General features: G+C 37.0%; 4 protein-coding genes across 4 annotated transcripts; 1 reads left to right on the top strand and 3 right to left on the bottom strand.

The window, feature by feature from the left end:
• The first annotated feature begins 579 nt into the window (after positions 1-579).
• CH1 (Pheophorbide a oxygenase family protein with Rieske 2Fe-2S domain-containing protein) lies at positions 580-4441 on the top strand. Its single transcript, XM_008221413.3, has 9 exons — positions 580-748; positions 1165-1398; positions 1603-1707; positions 1882-2157; positions 2570-2717; positions 2852-3036; positions 3153-3265; positions 3442-3736; positions 3863-4441. Exons 1-9 carry the CDS (start codon positions 647-649, stop codon positions 4031-4033), a joined length of 1629 nt encoding a protein of 542 aa, XP_008219635.2. The 5' UTR covers positions 580-646; the 3' UTR covers positions 4034-4441.
• Positions 4442-4575: 134 nt separating this feature from the next.
• Positions 4576-5372, bottom strand: LOC103319818 (zinc-ribbon domain protein). The gene has a single exon (XM_008221412.3). The coding sequence runs from the start codon at positions 5083-5085 to the stop codon at positions 4750-4752; it is 336 nt and encodes a 111-aa protein (XP_008219634.2). The 5' UTR covers positions 5086-5372; the 3' UTR covers positions 4576-4749.
• A 2101-nt stretch (positions 5373-7473) lies between these two features.
• On the bottom strand, positions 7474-8124 carry LOC103319816 (uncharacterized). Its single transcript, XM_008221411.2, has one exon. It carries the CDS (start codon positions 8122-8124, stop codon positions 7474-7476), a length of 651 nt encoding a protein of 216 aa, XP_008219633.1.
• A 1296-nt stretch (positions 8125-9420) lies between these two features.
• Positions 9421-12478, bottom strand: LOC103319815 (BTB/POZ domain-containing protein At1g21780-like). Its single transcript, XM_008221410.3, has 4 exons — positions 12285-12478; positions 12026-12171; positions 10567-10682; positions 9421-10277 (listed from the first exon to the last, which is right to left on the bottom strand). Exons 1-4 carry the CDS (start codon positions 12395-12397, stop codon positions 9672-9674), a joined length of 981 nt encoding a protein of 326 aa, XP_008219632.2. The 5' UTR covers positions 12398-12478; the 3' UTR covers positions 9421-9671.
• Positions 12479-13857: the final 1379 nt, after the last annotated feature.

Raw genomic sequence — 13857 nt, forward strand, 5'->3', positions numbered from 1 at the left:
GACTCATCTTGATTGCACACATTCTCATATTAACACTATCGTCAGTCCTTTACACAAGATACAACGATGAAGTAAGGCTATAATGAGAGGGAAAAGCTCATTGTGAAAATGAGCCCAACCCACTAAGCATGTCAAGTTCACTTTTCTCTTTTTCAAAAAAAAAAATTCATGTATTAATAATAAGATGCTACACTAAGCCATCAATCACAATTCACAACTATCAATGTCTTTGATCAAAATAATCACCATTGCCAATCAAATTTATCATAATGGATTAACGGATTATATTACAAAATGACCACATAGAAGAAAAAGTGGCCTGTCACCCACCTCACATGGCAAAACCCAACCCATTTCAAAAATCCAAATACGAGGAGAAAAACACACAAAACGGGGATAGATAAAGATATCTTGGTCATCCGAGCTGGCAAGATATAAGGGCCCCACTCATGCCAGATACTCACAGACACAAGCAAAGAGCATGTGGAAGCAGAGGTTGCCACGTGGGAGCCAAGCGTATCCACGTGGCATACCATGGGAGGCCAACTGAGATCGCGGGCTAGAGCAGCCACCCACTTATCAACAGAAATTTCCAACAATAAATTTGTGACTCCAAAATCATTTAAGTTTCTCTCTCTCCCTAGCCATGAGTCTGTCAGCTTCAAACGCCATGACCATTGTTGCCACAGCTGCAGCTCTATCTTTGCCCATATCATTTTGTAGATCAACCAAGCTTAGCACCAAGAAGGTACGGATCTAAGAAAAGTTTCAATAAATTTTATCTGGGTTTTCTTAGATTTTTGGAACTTGTATATTAACACTTAACATGGTTGACTAGTTAGATGAAATGTGGCTTCCTCTAGCGGTACATGCTTAATCTAGTGTGTAATAGGTACTTGGTGAGAAAGTATATAAACTTGGATAGGTTTCACCTTTAATTTTAGTGGGTACATGCTAAATTTGAAGTAGAATTTCAGTTGGGTTGGTTAAATTGTGGATTGAAACTAGCACTTAATACCAAATTAAAGATATATGATTTTTATGCTAATTATAAATATTTGTGGGCTCCTGCTAGTTCTTGATGTATCATCTTCTGTTATAGATGTAATAAAGTGTGAGCTGTTATATATAGTAGCTTAGATTGTTGGACTTGTTAAATTTCAGGGTGTGAAAGGAGGGTTTCGGGTGTTTGCTGTATTTGGAGAGCAATCAGAGATAGAAAAGAAGAATGCTTGGAGTACACTCTTTGATGTGGAGGATCCCAGGTCCAAATTTCCCCAAACTAAAGGGAAGTTCTTGGATGCAAATCTGGCCTTGGAAGTTGCTAGATATGATATACAATACTGTGATTGGCGGGCTCGACAAGATGTGCTCACAATCATGCTCCTCCATGAAAAGGTCAGAGTGCTAATCTGAGCAACTTCTTATATCTAGATGATGAGTTAAATTTCCTTTTTGATAGCATATTGACTGATTGAAACTTGACTCTAATTTCATTTTATTTGGAACAATTCTGTGCTGAGCATTGAATTATAATTTTGTTGAAAAAATCTTTATTGTTATGTTTCATTGGGATTCTTACGCTCAAATATGGCTGTGCAGGTTGTGGACGTTTTAAATCCTCTAGCCCGAGATTATAAGTCTATAGGTACCATCAAGAAGGAGCTTGCAGAGTTGCAAGAAGAGCTAGGACAGGCTCATAGACAGGTGTGTAAATTTAACACTTGAGGAGATAAAGTCTTGTAACTTGCATAACTTGAAATCACTTCAATTTATCCTCCTTGAAAATTGAATAGTACTAGTAACAAAGACTGATTAATTATAGAGCATCCAACTGACCAGATGCTTACTTCTGAAATTTTAATCCATGAATTACTACAGGTTCATATATCTGAAGCAAGGGTTTCCACTGCTTTAGATAAATTGGCTTACATGGAAGAATTGGTGAATGACAAGCTGTTACAAGATAGAGCAACTACATATTCTGAGGAAGCATCCCCTTCTCCAAGCACTTCTACGCAATCTCTGGATACTGTAAAAAGGAGGCTGCCTCGAAAAGGGTTGAACATTTCAGGTCCAGTTCAACCCTACCATCCCCGATTGAAGAATTTTTGGTACCCTGTTGCCTTCTCCACTGACCTGAAAGATGATACCATGGTAGGCTAGTTCTTCAAGTTTTTTATTCATTTCTTGTGCATTAGCTACTAAAAGCATTAGTGTGGAAACAAGAAAAAGAATAAAAGTATAAAAGAGAGGAAGAAAATATTATCACTCTACTAACAGAGGGAAAGTCCCTCTTCAATTTTGTGTTGGGAAGGCATGATCCTCTTCATTTTTCTTTTGGAAAGGCATGGTCCTCTTCATATTAACAGCAAAGAAAAATTAGTTATGTTAGTTCCATAGGTTTTTGTTGGCTATATCATTAATTTGATCATTATGGCGGTGTGGCATTATCTATTGGATTACACTTCTTCTGAGGAGTAGCTCTTTTATAGCACTTGTTGTCCAGTATTATTTAGTCTATTTGTGGATGTCTTCTAACAAGAGCCTTATCACTTTTGCTTCTCAGGTTCCACTTGATTGTTTTGAGGAACCATGGGTTCTCTTTCGTGGAAAAGATGGTAAACCTGGATGTGTCCAGAATACCTGCGCGCATAGAGCTTGCCCTCTTGACCTCGGTTCAGTAAATGAGGGCCGTATCCAGTGTCCCTATCATGGTTAGTGACATCTTAGAAAGGCATAGCATCTAGGTCATGTAGTACAACAATAGACATTTTATGAGTAATATTCCAGTGCTTTCTAACTATTATAGGAATCACAGTTTGACACCTCTGTGATGGATGAATTTCAGGGTGGGAATACTCAACCGATGGCACATGTGAGAAAATGCCATCTACACGATTACACAAAGTAAAGATTAAGTCATTGCCATGTTTCGAGAAAGATGGAATGTTATGGATTTGGCCTGGTGACGGCCCTCCATCGGCCACTCTTCCTTCTTTACAACCTCCTTCAGGGTTTCAAATCCACGCTGAGGTATGTTAAGGATAAATTCTGATCCTTTGAGCTCTTCCTAAAGAAGGTTAGAGATTGCTTATAAGTTATATATGTGGAAAGAGTTGTAACATTTTTGTAATGTTTTCATTTGACAGCTGGTCATAGAACTCCCAGTGGAACATGGGCTGCTTCTTGATAACCTTTTAGATCTTGCGCATGCTCCTTTCACTCATACGTCCACCTTCGCCAAGGGGTGGAGTGTTCCTAGGTTTGTTTCTGTTTGCTTAACGTACAATCTATCTATCATGTGATATTGTTTCCTGTTGCCATATTTTTGTATCCAACTAGAGCATATATAGAGCATTGTTACTCTAAACTTGATTTAAAAATTTCAACAGATGAGATAATAACTTACTTAATGTTGAGAATAATCTGAATTTTCAGCTTTGTGAAATTTTTGACGCCTGCATCTGGCCTCCAAGGATATTGGGACCCATATCCTATAGATATGGAATTTCGGCCGCCTTGTATGGTACTCTCTACGATCGGGATCTCAAAACCGGGAAAACTGGAAGGGCAGAGTACTAAACAGTGTACCACACATCTTCATCAACTTCATGTGTGTTTACCTTCTTCTAGAAATAAGACAAGGTTATTATACAGAATGTCACTAGATTTTGCACCCGTGTTGAAGCACATTCCATTCGTGAACTTCCTATGGAGGCATTTTGCAGAACAGGTAATTAAATCTTTTCTGACATGATTTTTCTCAATGGCTTCAGATGTGGAACCAAATAAAACCCTCTTGATTAAGATATTCTCACTCAGACTCACTTAAAAATTTGTTGCATTCAAATTGACACAGGTTTTGAATGAGGATCTAAGGCTTGTCCTTGGCCAACAAGAGCGCATGAACAAGGGGGCAAACGTCTGGAACTGGCCAGTGACATACGACAAGCTAGGAGTGAGGTACAGGCAATGGAGAGATGCCTTGGAACGAGGAGAGAAACAACTTCCCTTTAGCAAGTCAGGTTAAATTCAAACCCAAAACAAGAAAGCCTTCTTTTTTGATGAAAACTCTGGAACCAACCCGCATTCTTGAATGGATGATCAACCATGACAAGGCACTGCGGTTTGGCTATTCTTGGCTTAAACAACGAAATCCTAGAGTCACTTGGCGGGAACTGTTAATTGATCTTGAGGCAAAGAAGAAAATGGTATCTGCATAGAAAACACCCTTGTAAAATTGAAAGAGAAGAAACTGTACACTACCAACCTTTTTTTTTTTTTTTAATAACCTTTTTGTGTACAGTGTTCATATTTTTTCTTCTTTTTTCTTTTCTCCTTACATGCCTATGTCTTTGATTTGTTTCCCCATAACATATTTATGTGTGTTAACTTGTATGATAACACCAATCTCTTCAATGAAAATCCAATTACCCAATTCTTGCAACAAAGAATCTGCTTTGTTGCTTTGTGTAAATGCAAATTCATGGCTAAAGATTAGCATTTATTTTTCAGAAAATCCAAATTTCCAAAGAACAAGCTCAAACTTTTGCCAATGAGTGTTTCTCATGATTGAAATGACAAACTGATACCAATTTCATTTCCTTCTGCTACATTTTCATTTCTCAACAATTACATTAACACAAATGGGAAGAAGAACAAAACCCAATTTTCTGAAACATCCAATTTTATTCCAATTTACAAAGATACACAAAAAAGAGCAGTCATGAAGGCACAAATTGATGTTCATATAGCGGAGCCACAGAAGGGGCAGAAGTTGAACTCTGGCTCCACAACCCGATCGCAGAAACGACACCGCAGAGCCTCCGAGACCGCCGCAGAGTCATCGGCGGTCTTCGGAGGCGGCAGAGAGTACGACTGAGGGAAGAAGAGGTTGCAATTGTTACAGTGCATGACGGGCTCCTTTCCGGGCCACCGCCATACGGGGACGAAGAAGACCTTCAGTACCTTCTCGTAGTCCACCAGATCCGCCGGCGACCTGCACACTATGCACCTGCCCGCACTGGATTTCAGCACCTGCCGGACCTGCTGCTCCACTCCTCCAGCGAAGAAGAAGAACATTTTCTCTTTTCTAATTTTTCAAATCGCTTTCTGAATTTTATTGTTCTTTTGTTTTCGGACGGTTTGTCGCTTTGGGTTTAAATTGATAGAGAGGAGGTGGAGGCGGTTAGTAGTTGAAGCTTTTTTCTGGAGGGTTCGGTGGAATTCTGGAGGGTGTTTTACAGGAGCTCCATGTGTTGTGTAGCCTTAATTAATTAAAGTAATTATTATTCTTCTGTTAAGTACGGTTAATTAGTGTTTAGCAACTTTGATGCCAATTCTCATTAAATGAAAATTACTTCCATTTTTTTATATAAGCGATAGAGGAATACTCGAACCTGCTCACCGCCCTGACTATCCGTTGCAATTCTCATCAATGTTTATTATCCATTTGAATTTCTATATCTCTTTTTGATGAAGCTTGGATAGCAAATCTCTCATTGGGTTTGGAAAACAATTCAAAACGAACAATACAAGTCTAATTGAAAGAAGCTTGGTGAAGATGAAGCTCATACCTCCCTTCCAAAACATCTATGGCAGTGGTTTTTTCCTCTACTTGGAGGACATTAGAAAAAAGCCATTATTTTGCTGGATATAGGAGAGAGTGGGATGGCAGAGTTGATCTGACGTATCTCACTATTTTGCTTCAACCAAAGGATTTGCGGCTTTGGTATATAGCAGAACTGGCTAAAATATTTTGAGGCATTGCAACCCGAACTTTTTTCCACTAGAGGATTAGGCGAGATTAGCACCTCAGTGAAGGTCACAAGACGCAAGCGCCCACCCTCAATCCAGAAGGAGAGGGGACCTACACTTTTGGGAGCCCCCCGCCCGTCCCTCCATATTATTAATAAACCATTTTTTTAAAAAGAATACAATGGGGGGGACTAGAACCAAAACCCCGCAAATAACACAAGAACTGGGAAGCCAACTGCAGACTAAAGCAGTGCTAAATAGAGCATGGCTGATCTTGTTGTAACCAGCAGATCAAACAGGGCTCAAAGAGCCACCTGTTTTGAAAAAATAGAAACTGTTTGTGTTCACTGGACAAGGATCATCACAGGAGCCGAACTTTGTCCATGTTTTTTGCATTTAAAAGGCGTGCACGAGTGCTTTCAGCTTCATCAGCACTTCATGATCTGTTCTGAATGTACCCCTTCGCATCTGATGTGCAAATTTCTGTACCAAAATACAATAATTTCTTTTAGCTTTTTGATAAGGAATACGATGAAATTCATTAATGCCCAGGAAAACAGTAGAAAAGTGGAGACACATAAATCAAAATGCAAATCTGAAATATGATCTATCCAGACTTCCCATTACATCAATTTCATTCCAACAGAACATACTCTCATAATAACTTAACACCTTATGAGTCCACAGCACAAATCAGTGCAAGAAACTCTTACAGACATCAGATATCAACTTCCTCTGCAATTTGATTTACACTCGATCTACCAATGCCACACTAATTAGTACCCTCGATGAAATTTTTCTATTTTTCCTTTGTACGCTTAGCACATATCTTCATTTTCTATCTGATCTTGTAAATCTATTTGCCCTTCAAATCCTACTTTTGAAATCATGCATTAATAATTAGGGAGGCATAATGTCAAAATATGAAGAAGGCATGGCATCCTAACTCAAAATGGTTGAGCAATGAAGAAAACAAGCTACCATGAGGTTAAGGTGAACTGGACTATTGTGAACAAAATATGCAGAAAGTAAAATGAGATAACTTCCTTACCAGAACATGTTGCTTCTTGCTCTCAATCAGATATTCAAAGTAACTGGCCTGTGCATTGCCATACAAGTTTCCTTCTTAATCTTCCGTAACCAAGAAAAACCGTCAAAACATTGCCGTAAAACTCCCTTGATTTTTTCAGCAACAAAGTAGAAACGCTGAATTACACAATGCAATCAATTAATCATTAGTTGCTTTATATAAATCAGAAACATGGAATAATCAGTAGTTAAAACTGATAGTATAAAGCAATAATTCTTATGCAAGATTTCAAAACCTTGACAATAATATTATATATACAGAATGAGATTTATATGACCAAGAATGGCCACAGATGACAAAATGGAAACACATAAAAGGCATAGAGAAGCGGCCATACCAATACAAGAAGCTCATCTTGATCTAGCAAACACCCAATTTCCATTATAGTCTTGATAAGCGTGTAAGCCTTGAATGTGATCAACCCATCAAACTCGTTCTTGAATGTACACAGCCAATATGCTGTATGCACCACGAGATGTGGCAACTGGTTTAAGATCAAGAAAGGCCAAAACGTCAATTCAATCAACGTCAATCACTTCAAAGAAATAAATCTCAATTGTTGAAAAACAAGAAATTTACCTTTGGCAATCCAATTCAACACGCACTGTGATAATTCAATGCAATCAAGTTGGCAATTTGAAGCGGCAATAGGGGCACAGGTGACTTCTTTTCAGCCATTCAACAATGCAATCTTTATGGTAAAGATGAGAGCAGGGCATGAGCACAACCTCCAACCCAGCAGAGAACTCTTCCAAACAGATGCTACATTCCTTTGTCACGCTCAAATTGTCAATCTTGACCTTCTTGAGCCCCGCAATGGAGGATTTGGCAGCCGGGACTGGATTAAAGACTTGCCCAGATTCCATTATAGCCCTCTCAATTTGGTCACGGTCATCAAAAGGTGTCACAGCAAGAACAGCCAAAACCAATGGGACTACTCTGGGTCCAGCATTTGCAGGCTCCTGGGCAACGTCCATGGCAAAAGAATGAACTTCAGGCAGCAGGACATGAACAAAGTCCATTGAAACACCAGAGCCAGAGAGTACGGTTTGGATGGTTTCTTGGGTGTGTGAGAAAAACACATCAAAGGGTACAAAGAAGGATTCTTGAATTGAGTTCAAGGGTATGTTCAAATCCTGAGGGAAGCACAATTTGAGTTGATGGGTGAAGTCTAAGTGGAAGATGAAACAGTCGCAAGCGAGGAGATGGGTTGTGGGCAAAACTTGGTTTTGTCGTTCAACTTGAGAGATTGAGTATTGGTAGATGGTCTCCATGTTCAGCAACACAAAGAGAGCTCAAAAACTGTGAAGAAAAGTGAAAGGGGTCTTTCTAAAAAGGTTTGGGAAATTTTTTTTCTCTGTGTTTCGATCGATGTTGTGAAACGAATGAGCGAAGCGAATCATGTAAATTTATTTACTTACTTAGTCCAGTCGGTTTGCTGGGCTACCCAGGTTCCAAGTAACATTACCAAATTTACAAGCGGGCACAATATGGCAAAAGACAAAAAACAAAAATAAAATAAGTAGGTATCAAAAAGACATGAATTCTTTTGCGCAAAAAATAGGAGACATGAATTCTTGTACCCAAAAAATAACAATAATTTTGGCACCGGATTAGCAGTGTTCGTTTTTATGTTAGAGACGTACTAATTATTGCTTCTAACTGTGTGCTTATAATATATTTATCACTTTTTTTATAGGATAGCGTTCTTTTTCGACACTCTCTATTTAACTTAAAATACTTAATTTGGAGTGTCAAAGCTAAAGTTGAAGTACCAAAATCGCAACTTCTGTTTTTATGACGAAGACAAAAGAGAAAGGAAATTATAACATAAACACAATATCGACACCAAAAAATAAATAGTAGAATATCTTTTTTCCTAATAATTACACTCATTTTTGTTAATGTGGTATTACATTTTCGGCTTTGCATTGTAATAATCTCATTTTATTTGTTTCTTTTTTTATTATCAATTAATGTATAATTTCCTTGTCAAAAAATATTGTAACAGTTTCCTTATCTGATAATATTGTTTAGTTCCCTTGGTGACCAAAAAAAAAGGATAACATCGTCAAACTAGCACAAGACTAAATTAAACATTTAATAAATTATATGGTAAAAAGTATTCTTTACCCTAAAGAAATTAAAGGGATGTGCATTACAAAAAGAGAAGAAGTCCTTTTTTTTTCTCCATTTATTCATATTTTATTGTTCTTATTATTCTTATTTTGTTGGAATAGGGAGGTTTTACGACAATCATATTAGGCTTTCAAACCCTGTTGCTCGACTTTTAGCTTTTGCCACCTAAAAGATAACCATGGAGATCCATTTCAAGATTGGTTTCATAGTGAAGGAAGTTGAAGTTCCACCCCAAAACCAATTGGCTCTAGAGGGAGTAGCCCAATTCCTTATAAACCCAAGCTAGGTCCCTTAACTTTTCAATGCGGGACAAATACTCTCAACACATAGAACAGGTCAGTTTTTTTGCTCTAGGGGTTCTTTCAATGCATTATTTATTCACAACTCTCATCTTCCTTTCATTGATTTATTTCCCACGTATGTGCAAACAATTAGGGTCTGGAACTTAAACCAGCACAAGAAATTTATAATGCTCATGAGATATGGGGCATGACACTATATGAACTCGAAACCAAATGCCAAGCAGTTCACCTGGGATCGTAATTTTTTTTATCATACACAGGAGAACAATATCACCACTAAACCACACAGATAATCTCGGAGGATACTTGAACCAAAGACTATATATACAATTATCAATCAGCAGACTGCATACGACAGTAAGAACTCCATGAAAAGGAAGTTATACAGGCTTCCAAACAGTAAGCACCTCTTGAAACATTTCCATCATCAAGTCTCTGTCTGCATGCCTGAAAAAGTCGTTTACTTCGTCTCTAACATCGTATATTTTGCCAAAATCAAACAAGTACATCAAGCATCCTTTCTTCAGCATATTCAGCTGGTACAACCAGGCCTCACGCAGTCTCGCAAGGACATTTGTGGAGTTAATATCTTCCAGAAGGCTTTCCTCACAGGCATCTTTTAGGTCTGCAATGTCATATTTGTTCGCCGCACCTAGAAGTGCTAACCGGTGCTTCCAGAAATTCTCTTGTTTAATGGTTCCATACAGGTAACTGAGAAGAGCCATACAAGATTCCAGGGACATGTCTTCTATGTGGATTGTGGAGGACTCTTTTTCCTTAAGGTCGTGATTGAACATGCTTTGGAACACAGGAGAAGTTGCAGAAAGAATTGCTTTGTGAGCTCTTAAAGTGCCATCAGCAGTGTTGATAGTGACATCAGCATGGATGCCCTCATCAAGCATGCGAGCGAGGCATCGGAGAGTGCTTTGGGTTGATACGGATTGCATCAATCCATCAGCAGGCCATACAGGACTAGCTTCCCCACCCTGATTTAATCAGAGAATTGTAAGAAATCAAGTCCTCCAGATATCACTACTTGTTACTTAATTGATGATAAAGCAAGCTGAAATTAAAATCATTGAGTTGTAAATTATAACTTTTCATCATTTAATGAAGCTTTTGTGGCCCACGGTCCACCAGTGAGAGAGATAATCAACAATAATTTAAATCCATCTGTAATACCAAAAATTCATAAACCACATATACCCATAAAAATACCACAAAAATAACAAAGTAATGAAACTAACACAAAGACAACTATGTAATGGAACTCACATTTAAAGGGCATATCTTCAAGTCGAGAAACTCAACATCAATGATGAAGCGACCAAGGAAGGTGGAATCAACAGGCCAGACAAAGTCTTCACTTGTGCGAAGCAATCTTTCATGAACTGTAACAATAAGCAAAGCAGCATTACAGGAACATAATTCTATTTAAAAAGAAAAAGAAATGGCTATCATATTATAGATTTCCAAAACAAATATATGTAAGTTCAATATTTCTGATGGAGGTGGGATTTTCCAAAGTGCCCATGGGCAAGGAAACACATAAGTTTGTTGCCTTAATTTTTGAATCCCTATTTCCACAGAACAGATCCATGAGTTGGGTGTATTACATCAAAGCACATTAACCAATTGTAGCATAAGTCATACACAGAAGCATATTCTTTTTAATTGTAGCTGATGATCAGAAAAGGGGTGAAATGTCCAGGTTATTAATGGTCCTCTCTACATTGCATCACAGCCTTTTTATTTCAAAATATTAGTTACATATTAATTTAGTGTTTTAAATAAGTATCAAGACAGTATCATATTTTGATAAACATACTGAAACACAGCTATATGCTATGTTTGAGATATGTCAAGATCACTTACCAGTTCTGCCTCAAAATATCATCCAAGAATCCATACACTTGAATTTTGTAGAGAAACGGAAGATGAATTGAGAGCCCAGTAAATGAGATAAAAACAGATTTCGATAACCTCTAGGATGGCAAATCCATGTGAAAGTTTTCACGATGAGTGTATAAGGACAGAAATAAACAGTACAAGAGACATTTGGATGGGTTTTTTAATAAAAGAGAAAGGGGAATGGTACCAAGCTTCTGTCTTTTTGGCTAAAACAACCTGACAGAACAGCTGTCGTATATCAAAGCAGTGGTACAAATTAAATTAACAGATACAGAGGAAGAAGGTAATGCAAATCCCAAACTTCACTATGCGATGCCTGGAATCATATGATGTAAGGACAGATTCCTTCAAACAAAATCTTATACATTGTAGGACTCGTACCAAACCAGGACACAAATTAAACAAAACAACTCAACTGACTTCAGATATAGTACCCTGACTTATGTACTACTTCCAATCACTATCTTCAGTTATTACCAACTTGCGAACATTTTCTATCATTCATATACTAATTTCCAAACATCACGGAAACTACATCAAACCCATATGAACAAAAATCACTAAACTTTCAAGAGCAAAATGAACAATGGAAGACATTGATATATATTCAGCCTACCAGTTAGCCCCTCAATCGAAAAAGAAACAGACTTTTAGCATTCCAAGTTGCATGTTATACAACTTTGATCTGATAGGCACCAGACCAACTATGCATATCCAATTCTAACCACATTTCCAAAAGTGATGCATTCAAACAATCATCCCCAATAATCATAAATCATAGCAAAAAATTTGAACTTGAAGTAAAAATAAGAGAGAGACATACTAGGAGAGACGTAGGGTCTGCGGCCAGGACCGGAACTAGAGACTCTAAGAACAAAGCGAGCAAGAGGAGGCTGTTCTTTGGACACCCGTGATGGCTCTGGAAACAAACGAATGTAAAGGTACCGATTCTTCTCTATAGAAAAATGCCTGATAACCCAACAAAAAACACTCAATTTCAGAACCCATATCAACAAAGAAAACAAAGAAAACAAAGAAAAATGACAGTTGGGTAAAAATGAGTGTTGTGGGAAGGGAACTACCAATTCCAAATTCCGAGCTTGAAAGGATCAGACTTTTTGTAAGAGCAAGGCCCGAAATTCTCGATTCTCCATTGGGCCAGTCTTGAGATCGTCTCTACTTTTGAATCGGCCATTGTTGAGAGCTTTCTCACTCTCTGTGACTTCTTCTGGCTGACTTGGTCTTTGCTTTCTTGACAAACCTTTTTTTAAGGCAATGCCAAGTACGTGGCTTGATCAATTTCAAGTCAAACTATACCAACTTCTACTGCTACCCAACAATATTATTTCTTTAATTTTTCGAAGAAAAAAACACCATTCGTTTTGCAAATGTTTTCCTTTTCTGGCAGATTTTTTTCTTTTATCTGATTTCTCAGAAGATTTTTACAGGATTATTTGCGATATGCAAAGAATGGAAGCATTTTTACTCACCACTTTAACCTAGTGTGTACTATTAACACCATTCTTATAACTTGACACATGTCTATACTTGTAATCATAGTTAATTCTCTAATTTTAAATCTTTTAAGTATTTAAGAAAATAGAAAATGGAGCAACGTTGGACACAAAATAAAAGCAGAGGGGCATGTTGACCCAGTTGCAAAGTCACGAGGTAAACTGAGATTTTCTGTAAAATCCAGAGGACAAATTAATAAATAAGTCTTTTAATAATTATGTTTGGATTTTAATAATTTTTAATAATTTTGTTCTTTTTTGTTCTCTCTCATATTATACCCTTACTCCACATTAATTTCATTTTTACTTCACTTATTGTTATTTTTTTTAATACTTAATTTTTCAAATTACACTTTATTTTCAGTATTTTTTTTTAATAATATAAAAATGAAGTAAATTCAAAGTCAAAGTTTCAACAAACACATAATATACAGTTTTTTGAGCAAGATACAATTTTATTGTACGAAAACATTAAAATCCACCCTAGCTTCCTCTTAAAACCATTTTTTACTGGGCCATTACAAAATACACCACAGGAAACTCCTAGTGACGTTGAGATGTTGATTTATTATCATCAAAAGCATATCAGAAGGGTAATTTCGAATGTGTATTTTTTCTTTCTTTTTAAAATGTAATATTGGATATGGCATGAGTACAAATTTTTTTCCCAATAACCAGTCATCATATCTTCTTCACTGATCATAGACAAAATATCAATTTTCGGTTATTATCAATACCATTACCTTGACATTACAAATTTTGAATTTTCAGCAATCTCATCCTTATCAAAGATAATATTCAGTGAAAAAAAATTAATGGGGTAAGGGTAAAATAGGAAAAAGAAATAACAAAAAAAAATACACAATTTTTTAAAAAGTAATGAAAAGCAAAAGAAAGTATAAGTGGAGAAAATACGAGTGGAAAAGTCAACTCCTTTATATAAACCCAAAAGTTTCCTAAAAACAGGGTATTCCCTAGTGCTCTAGTTTTACTCTTTTGATCAATTTTGAGTCTAGTCTTGAGAGTACAAATATATATAATTGACTTGCCAAGTCTTAAATTGAAGTGCTTCAATTTAGGATTATCGATTGTTAAATCCTGATAGATAGATGCATGTACAAAACTGTGTGCACAAAAGCAT

Source organism: Prunus mume, linkage group LG2 (genome assembly GCF_029339155.1).
Source record: "Prunus mume cultivar Tortuosa linkage group LG2, ASM2933915v1, whole genome shotgun sequence".
Lineage (NCBI taxonomy): Eukaryota > Viridiplantae > Streptophyta > Magnoliopsida > Rosales > Rosaceae > Prunus > Prunus mume.